Genomic DNA, 10,434 nt, shown 5'->3' on the forward strand with positions numbered 1-10,434 from the left:
ATCATTTTCTCATGGCATTACTGTATGTGCCTGTCTTTAAAAGAATTTAATTATACCAAATGATCTGTGAGCCTACAGTTGGGAAAGCTAAAGAAGTTTGTTCAGGTGTGAAAAGCAAAAGATACTTGCAGTGTGGTTTTAGTAGCGATATGTCTGAGTATAAAGTAATGTGCTTTTTTTTTTTCCCTCTTTCAGCAAAGTTTCTGTTTGAGAAATACATGTTCACTCAGCAAAACAAAAACAACTTTTAAAGATTGTTCTTGGTGGAAATCACTGTATGCCCTGTTACCTGCTTGAGTGAAACCAGACTAAGAACTTCTGTCATGGCAGCTTTTCTGCTGGGAGCTGTGTTGCTTATTGTTCAACCTCAGATAGTGCCTTCCACACCGGTTATAAATTCGAAGGCTGAGACTTCTCAGTCTGTTCAGAGAGAGCTTTTAAAGAAAACATCTCAAAAAAATGACTTCAAGGAAAACATTCATTCTAATGGATCATGCCAGCAGTTGCCACAGACTATCATTATTGGAGTGAGAAAAGGTGGAACAAGAGCTTTGTTAGAGATGTTGAGTCTCCATCCAGATATTGCGGCAGCAGAAACTGAAGTTCACTTCTTTGACTGGGAAGATAATTACAGAAATGGATTGCAGTGGTATATTAATCAAATGCCATTCTCTTATCCCCATCAGATCACCGTGGAAAAAACTCCAGCATATTTCACATCACCTAAAGTGCCTGAAAGAGTTTATAAAATGAACCAGTCAATGAGACTACTCCTTATTTTAAGAGACCCAAGTGAGAGAGTACTATCAGACTACACCCAAGTGTTCTATAATCACATGCAGAAGCACAAGCCGTATCCATCCATTGAACAATTCCTGATTAAAGATGGTGAACTCAATGTGGACTACAAGGCAATAAACAGAAGCTTATACTACATTCACATGCAAAACTGGCTGAAGTATTTTCCTCTTGATCATATCCACATTGTAGATGGGGATAAACTAATCAAAAATCCCTTCCCAGAAATAGAGAAGGTAGAGAGATTTTTGAAGTTATCGCCACAGATAAATGCTTCAAACTTTTATTTCAATAAAACTAAAGGCTTCTACTGCCTAAGGGACAGTGGTAGAGAGCGTTGTTTACATGAGTCAAAAGGACGAGCACACCCACAAATAGATACCTGGTTACTCGAGAAACTGCATGAATATTTCCATGAACCCAACAAGAAGTTTTTTGAGCTTGTGGGCAGAACATTTGACTGGCACTCATTTGTGGCAAGTTAGTGGTAAGCTTCAGAACCTATGTTCCAGTGTACATTTAGAAATTTTAAAGCGGGCATTTAAGCTATAATTTATTTGTAAAATCCATAAATACTTCTGTACAGTATTAGATTCACAATTGCCATATATACTAGTTATATTTTTCTACTTGTTAAATTTGAAAGCATTTTGTATTGTTTTTCATGGTTGTTAACATTGTGTATAATGTGTCTATATGAAGAAACTAAATTATTTCACTGCAGAAGATGCTATCTTGAGAATGCGTTGTCTTTTTAATAAATAAGAAATTCATTTCAACAGAACCCTGCAGAATTATTTGAATACTTTGGCCTTTCTGGACTATTCTGGACTTTCTCCTCTAATTGCTAATGAATATGCTAAACTTTACATTTCCATTCTTCTTGCTTTAAAATGTGGTTTAATAATTTCTTTTTCATTTGAAAATATTGTTGTAGTTAGCAAATTGTTCCATCCTGCTTTATAAACTTATTTCCTGATAGAGTGGTGGTACTTATACATGTTGGGACATGCATACCCAAAGGACAATGGAAGTCTGTGTAATGTGACATATTAAGTGCTGTACTTACCTTTGCATTTACTGTTATAACAAGTGCTCCTCAAATTCTTTGGCAGTACACTGCAGGTTTCATGGCAGATTTTTAAAGATTCTGTGGGGACCAGCTCATAAAATCCAGAGTTAGCTGCAGAAATATGGTCAACCTGAAAACTTCCTACAGCCTCTGAATGTATATATACTTCATAAAGAAGGAGGGTTTGAGAGAAGAATTTAAGCAATATAGGGACATTTTCAAGGTTGCTTATGACTGTTCCTGCATTTTATAGCACACTTATGCTTTGCCATCACTGAAAATGAACAATTACACCAGAAAAATTAGTTGGTCTACATTCCAATAAGCAGCAACTTCATTCATATAAATATTACAACACTTGTACCCCATTTAAGGCTGTTTTCTGTGAGTTGAGCAGGTGCTTCATGCAACTGAAAATTGCCCATGGACTACTGTTCATTTAATCTCCTTCCAAGAACCATGATGCCAAGTCTTGATTAGACTTGTGTGTTGTGGGATTAACCCCAATTCCAGGAACTTTTATGGTCTTCCATCTGCTAAAAATGGAAGTTAGATGTTAGTACATTGGTAAAAATTACAGCTCTCCTTGTCTACAGTAATTATGATATCTTGTTAGCCATCAATTTCTGGAGTTAGAGATAATCCTGTTTACACACAAGGCTTATTATGATACTTCCATTCTGAGCTCCTAATTTTCATTTTGTGATCTTGAGTTTAGCTGTTGAATGTGTAGTGGCAACACCCTGTATATTTGAACTTGTAACGGCTTGTTACAATCCTTTAAAAAATTTACATGTAGATTCATTAATTTTTTTTCTGTGAGATGGTGCAAACTTGGGCACTATGACAAGGTACCGTCTGGATGCAAATATCCTATATTATGCTGCTTGCATGAAAATTTGCAGATGCTGCCCCTCTCTCTCCCACTCCTTGTGCACCTGCCCAAGCTGTATTCAACCTCAGAGAGGTTGGTGGTGTTTTATAAAGTAGATCTTTGACGAAAGCCTACAATGAAATGGTATTGTACTCAATAAAATATTTTCTGAATTGCATCTTTCCTTTCTCTTTTGTTCATTAGTTTCTAGTTCCGAAGACCAGAATTTAGGATTCAACTCCAGTTTATTTTCCAGTTAAATGTTGCTTAAGAATTTAGCTGTAGCCTAGTGGATTGATTGGAAAGCAGTTGTTTGCTACTGGGTTGTGCCTGCATGGTTCATTGCTGACCCAGAATATACAACAAGGAGGGAAAGTTTCTGTTGGCAATAATGTCAAATCTTACATGAGAGAGAATGCCAAAAATAATAGGGTTGTAGTATCATCATGCTCCTATTAAAGTTTTAGAAAAGAGAAATTCAGGGGGTTTTGTGTAAGTTGGGGCAGTATTTTTTTCTACACTCATTACTACCCCATTTCCTTGCTAATGTGCTCTCTGCAGGAGCCATCTGGACCTAAAAGATTTTGGCCCAGATGAAAGGCTTCCCATGTTAGCATCTTCACTAGTGCCTCCCTACAGTCCCAGACTAAGCCCACCACATTCACCAACTTTTTGCTGGGAAAGGAAAAATACTACCAGGGTATGTGACCAGAAGCAAGAGGAGTACAAGAAGGCAGGGTTGCAGCAAGTTCACCTGCAGCAGGTCATACAGGGCAGTATAGGGCGTAAGTGTTGAACTGTGAATGCCAGAGCAATATTGACACCTGATGTTGGTACTGAGAATACTTTTAGATTTATAATGCTATTTGATACCAGTGTTTTGCCTGTCACTAAGCAAAACACATGCACATGTTCCCCTCTCCCCAATATGGCTTGTCTCTGTAGAAAAAGTAGTAGAGCATGAACCATTGGGTCACTATTACAGTGCTAGGACCTCATAGCATGTTCTCTGTAGAGAGGTGAAGTGACCACTTCAGGGGGATGTCCTGAAGCAGAAGCTCACATGACTCATCCCCTAGACCCTAAGTCCAAAGGGGCCCACAGACAGTATGTCACACCGAATGTGTACGCCTTGTGTAGGGATGGCATGATTGTACAATATCTTATCCCAGACGTTGCACAGTTATCTGTGTGGTAGCTATGATTGTGATAGACAATAACTCACACCCACACTAATAACAATGGTAATATTTACCTGCCATAGATGCCCAAAGTTCAGGAGTTGCAATACTTAAAACTAGGATTCTGAGTGTGAATTTTCAGTTTAACAAAGCAACATTCACCTTCCACACATGCATTACTATTTAAATATATTTGCTAAGCTGTTTCTAAAGAAGTGCTAAACAACAACAAAAGCCAACAGAAGTGAAGAGAGAATGAAAGAAAGAGGCTGAAGCACATTCCGACTGGGACTGTAGAAACACTAATAGTGAGCTTTGAAGTCATGCCACATCTATTCATAAAAGAAAGAAAACTCCCTGAAAATACCTTTCCAGTGTTATGCAATACAGGTATTTATTTCTGTAAAACTGTACAATCTCAGGTTTAAAGTACAACTTGGGTGTTGCTCCAGAGGCCTGTTTCCTCAGGGCAGCTAGCCAAGTCTGTGATCACCCTTGCAAATATAAAATATAACACTTTTTATGAGAATTAAATGTCCAATTCAAAGCCTACCACTCCCCTTGAGTACAAGAAGAAATGCCAATCAAGTCATTAATCAGAGTGGCACTGCAGGACTAAGTCTTGCCCTTTGCTTCACAACACGGATTAGTGTGAGTCTTTGAAAGCCAGATATTGCACCTGCAGAGGACAAAGTTTAAACTGTAATCATTAGCTCATGAACACTGCTGAACGAGTATGGAAAGGGAAAGAAGTCTCCTAGGAAAAAAACCCTAAAAGTTCTTACTTCGTCAAGAATATTGCTACATCTACTGTTGGTGCTGTATGATCCTTTTACGTGTGCTTTGGTGTTCCGTGTACCTTTTTCCTGATGTTGTAGATGAAATAACATCTACTGTGCTTGAATAAATCAACATTGTTTTGGAACATCTCAGAAAAAAATCCATCCTTTTTTAAATCTTGCTTGAGCCTATTTGCATGGGGAATATGGTAGCGCTACACTCATTGATGAGTGTGTAAGACTTACCACCACAGAATATTTTAGATGAAAACGTCATTACTTTGGGGCTCAAAGCTGATCATTTCATGTTTCCTTGTCTACGTGCATTTTCAGACCCAGTTTCTGCAGAAAGCCAGGATTCTCATTCCCTGTTGTCATCCACACAGATTTCAAATGTCTAAAGAGAAATAAGATGGGGTAAGGCATATTTTCATGTACCTTTCTTCTGCTTTATCTAGCATGGCTGACGAGACATTTAAGAAAGTTCACACATGCACCCCACAAGTAAGAGGCTGCACATCAAAACTACTTCTCAGAGGAATACTCCTTCCCCTTTCTCTTTTTCAAAGTCTGTGACTTGAAAGTCCTAATTTAGTTCACATTGGGAATGAAATTTTGCAGGAGTGTATTAGTAGATGTTCTCTAATACAGTAATAAAGTAATAAAAAGTACAATAAGACAAAAGTATTAAACTAGTATACGCCAGCTGAAATAGTTGCAAGCATGTGCCCGTAGAGCTGTAACATCATTATTCTCTCATTCTTAACCAGTACTTTTATTTATATGACCCTGCCTAAGTGCCCAGTTACGCTGGAAAGATTGTATGTTCAATGTTAATTCCTTCATTTTGCAATTGCATTGGAAAGGCCAGCTACAGATGGAAGCTATGCAAATATCTTATGAGTGAAAAAAATTTTATTAATATTTTGCTTACCAAAAAATAACTGAAATTGCATTTATGTCTCCTAGAATATTAGCAAAGGAGAGCGGTACTCTCTTTTCTTGCAACAATAACCCTTCCACAGTAAATTTTCTACTTAACTACCACACAACAGTTGATGAAGTTTTTAAGTTAATAGTGCAATAAAATCAACAGTGATGCTGCAGATTTTAAATGCCTTCTGGGATATATAAAATATGCAAGTCAGGGTGGGGAGCAGCTGGATGCATAGGAACAGCTGGTCTCAGTGGTCTGAGAACATTTTTTTTTTTAATGATAAGGGACGTGAAACTTTTGGCTTGGATATCACTTTGTGTTGTCTATGAAAGCAATGTCTTCAATTAACTTCCAAGTCAATAATCCTGTCATAATGACATCATCTTTTTACTTGGTGTTGACATTATGCTCTGCCAAAACACAGTTTAAGAGCCAAACCCCAAACAACAGGTGCATGAGGGATCCCTTAGTAAAAAAAAAAAAAATTGTAATACAACTCAGACACATAGCTTCACTTATGAAGGTACATTGGCGTGAACCAAGGACTGGTCTGGAGTGAATGGCAAAATTCTTCTTTACTTAATTTGGATGAGGGTTACAGAGACAGGAACGTGTATGCGTTCACAGTAAAACAGCAGAACAACTAACATGCCCTCCCCTTCTTGGTTCTCAATCAATCAGTCAGCAGTATTTCAGCAATAATGATCAGGCCAGCTTCCAGGACTCAACACAGTTCAGTCCAGATAACACTCAGTTACAAAAGGAAGAGTTCTTGCAGTATTTCTTACACCAGACAGACTTCTCAGGGTATCTCCTATTACTGAATTTTGTGAAATTCCTCTTTCCTCTCCAGTATGCTGCTGTATCACATCTGTCTCATAATTAACTACTATATTAACACTCTATAAGAAAATAGATCCATGATCCGATGGTATTTTTATAGAATACTGTTCAAATGAATGGGAAATCACAGCATTATGGGGTCCAAAACATGCTTGTGTATGTTTGCTCTGATATATTTTAAACTTCAATTGAATAAAATTCAACTTATTTGGTCTGCGTCATTGCATTACAGGAGGAACTATTGTCACACCATCACATGCGAGTGGTTATCATCTAATGCATTTGGTAAATAGAAATGTATAATCAAAGGAACATATTTTTCTTGTTATTAGAGTAGCAGTTATGTTATTGGCAATATTATGAGACTTTTACCCATACTACCAATGGTAGCAGTATTTCTTTGGAAGTAACGGAAACAGTCTAGAATCATTGTCTTGATCCATGTAGGAATGGAGTGTTTTTTCCCCTTGTGACTTTGTGTAAACTACAAAGAGCAGGAATGCAAGTTATGTTATACAGTCAGATAACAAAAGTTTACTGAAATGTAGTTAAAACAAAGGTAATGTAAGTGTGCATGTGCTGGAAGAAAAGGAACTGGAAACATACCATGTCTTGTTTCTTTTACTGTCTTATTTTCTTGCCTGAACATCTGTGTTCCTGTGCAAGGGGAATAATAGAGGTAAAAAAGGATGCACTCTGCAGAAGCAGAGCACCTAGTCCATTTTGACTGTCACACTGGCTGGGACCAGGGCTAGGCAGCCACCTGAATAGACAAGGATATTGGAAGTGGATAGCAAGGGAACACTGGATAGAGGGGAACATCTTATCATAGCCTCATTCCCTATGTTCACATCCTTACGTATGATGAACAAGCACTCTTAGGAAAAACAGCTTCTTGCCCAGTTCTTGTCTGTGACACCCAAACAGGGAAAAGGCATCGAAATCCATCTGAGTATCAGCTGATTCCCATGCCTTAAGGCCTTTTTTTTAAAGTCAGTGCAGTATAATGCAATTAGACTTATTATTCACCTAAGTGTCTAATCTTCCCCTTTTTTGTTTTTAAATTTGTACTAAGTAAGTTTTCCATCTGCTACAAATAAAAGGGTTTGATGAATAAATGATTTACAGCCTGCAGGAGGAGAAGAGTTCATATTAAACATTTTGCAGACAGAAGACTTGCAAAAGAGGATATTTTCTCATAGAAAAAAAGAGCATCTGTGGACCAGTTGGTTTCTTGCTGACTAAGCCAACTGGATATGATACTACTTTTGGCAGCTTCCTTATTCTTGTGTGGGCTTCAGTTATATGAATTCCATAAGTATTTATTATTGAATATAGCTATATATTGAATATCATGCATATGATGTTTTATGATGTTGGCATTAGTTTTCTAAGTTAATTGTTTAACATCAAATGATATTAAAATCCTAGTGCCATTTTTTCATGTTTAATAAAGTTGAGTCAGCTAATGCTCAGACATTCATGAACTGAAAAGAAAATAATGTAAAAGTTGAACTGCCTCAAATGCTCCTTTTTGTGACTCATACAAGAACTTTTCTTCTGCAGCCTTCAAGCACGGTAAATAAAGGAAAGGATTTACTATCCCTTATAAATAGGGCGATGCACGAAAAATGGATTTTAGCAAGTGAATTAACTGTTCATGAAGTTGAACAGGGATTGACAGCAGAGGACAGTGAAAAGGAAAGCCTTTCCTGTTCTCAGAGCACGGGTAAAATGGGTGTCACAGGCTCTGTGGGGACCTGCAGAGTTCTGGTATGTTCCCTCCACCTTATCACAGGCATGAAAGTTTTACTGCCTCTCATCTGTCACCAAAAGATGCTTTTTCTTCTCCTGTGCCCCAGGTTACTAGCCTTGAATTGGTCTGTTTAGCTGTGAGTATACTGGAAATAACAGTTTAAATATAAAGAAGCAAGTGGCTTAGTAGAATCAGCTCTCTTCTCCACCTACATAACTGCTTGCCTTACAAACAGTTTTGCTGAACCAGCTGGGAGGACAATGTGCCCAGTGCAGACAGCAGGAATACATTACACCGATATTGCTGCTAAACTCTTCATTACCTTATTCAGGAGACAGCTTTGGCATTGCTCCTACTAACTGAAGGACCTCAGCTCTTTAAAATTGTGGACATTTCTTTGGCTCACAGGCCATCATCTCTTGTGTTTGATTGTCTAGTAATAACTACTTGCTGGGGGATGATGCCCCTAAATTTCTTTTTCCCCAAACCAGTGATTCAGAATGTGATTTCAGCAGATACAAGCCACGGTTGAACACTCAGAGATACTGCTTAATCTGGCCAAAGCAGGTCAGAGCTATGCCAGGACAGGAGTGGATTCAGCTGAAAAAGAACTCAAACAAAAACTGTTTTTTCAGCTGCATCAGGTCCTTGGTTCAGGTCATCATGTAGTTCTGCAAACACAAGCAACCCTGAGTAGCCCTGAGTGTGAGACAGCCTTTCATTCCAACACTTCCACCAAAAATTAGCCTATTAAACTACAGAAGTCTTCAGGTATTACAGCATCTTGAGATATTCTTACCCTCTGTTTGTACTGCCTTAGGACTGGTACAACTTTGTTGGCAGTTATCCTGTGAATTGCATCAGGGAACCGATGCACTTTTGTATACATTTGCTTTAAAGCACTGGTCATGCAGAGACAACTGGAGAAGTGGCGTGCTGTGGCCATTGTGGGGGTTGATGGGAATTTTGCCACTGAATGCTTTGTGCTGTGACACCACAGCCCTGGTGTGTACATTGCAGCATGACCTAGCTTCACCCATTGAATCTGCTAGTTCAGACCAACCTGTGAACTGACAAATGCTCTTGATAAAAACATTTAAATGGAATGAATGTCCAGAGCTCATTTTTACCTCTTGACTGATGTTAGACATAATAGTATTCAAACACTCTAGGTGAGGAGGAGTGGGTGGTAAATGACCCCAAACCTGTCTGTGAGGACACTGCAACAGTGAAAGTGCAGAATTCCCCACAGCTCTCAAAATGTTCATCTCTCAATGGGTTCCCTTTACTTTTCCATTCAACCCTTAACTTCTTTGTCTGTCTGCCAGCAAAGGGTAGAGGGTCTAAGATAATTCCTGTTTTTGAAGGAGACACCTTTAGTACCACCCTTAGCCAAGGGATCTGTGCCACAGCTTTGTATTTATAGTTAAATATGTGATGGGTGCAATAAACCAGAAACAGAATGACCAAAAAATGTCTTTCCTAATCTAAAAGGATATCCAATTCTTGATCATGCTTAACCAAAATTCTAATAATTGGGAAAATCTTTTTCTAATAAGCTCATTCTGCTCTCAGATACACTGATTAAACCTAGTGCCCTCCACACAATCATCTGAGGAAAGGGAGACAATACTATAAGTCTATAGACATAAACTATAGTATGCAATCATATCTTCTGAAGTACTGTGAGAGCAGGAAGGCTACCTTTTCCTCTTGCTGATGAACATGTAATTTCTAATATATTTAGTGTCAGGCTTGCTTTATACCTCTGAGAGGAGAATTCTACTTAGAATATTTTAAACACCATTAATAACCCTGATACATTTCCCTTTCTTATCTGTAAAATCAATTTCTGAAAACTTGTTCTTAACTTGGCAAGCGGGGAATCTAGAAAACTCTACGGACAAATGTATCTGTACAACTCTGGTTTCTGTACAAACAGAATGATACTGACAGTTTGCCTACAAAACTGGTAGAGTCAGTGGATTCAGACTTAAAGTCAGAAATTCCCAGTCTCACTGAAGTCCCCATAGTAGAATAACACCTAGGTGCTAAAGTCAATTCCTCTGTATCACATCAGTGGCATACATCACTCAAGTATTTTAAGGAATCAGATTTGCTTTTATGCATTATTCAGTTAATGGCTACATTCAGCACATTGGATTTTTTAATACAGTATACTAATTTCTAATGC

The 10,434-nt window shown here is 38.1% G+C and overlaps 1 protein-coding gene across 1 annotated transcript; it reads left to right on the top strand.

Annotated features, from left to right (window-relative positions):
- Positions 1-257: 257 nt before the first annotated feature.
- Positions 258-1,283, top strand: HS3ST1 (heparan sulfate-glucosamine 3-sulfotransferase 1; the record flags this gene model as incomplete). The annotated part of the gene is made up of 1 exon (XM_082315467.1): positions 258-1,283. The coding sequence occupies exon 1, from the start codon at positions 324-326 to the stop codon at positions 1,281-1,283; it is 960 nt and encodes a 319-aa protein (XP_082171593.1). The 5' UTR covers positions 258-323.
- Positions 1,284-10,434: the final 9,151 nt, after the last annotated feature.

The sequence above is a fragment of the Platalea leucorodia genome (genome assembly GCF_965183815.1).
Source record: "Platalea leucorodia genome assembly, chromosome: 6".
NCBI classification, from domain to species: Eukaryota; Metazoa; Chordata; class Aves; order Pelecaniformes; family Threskiornithidae; genus Platalea; species Platalea leucorodia.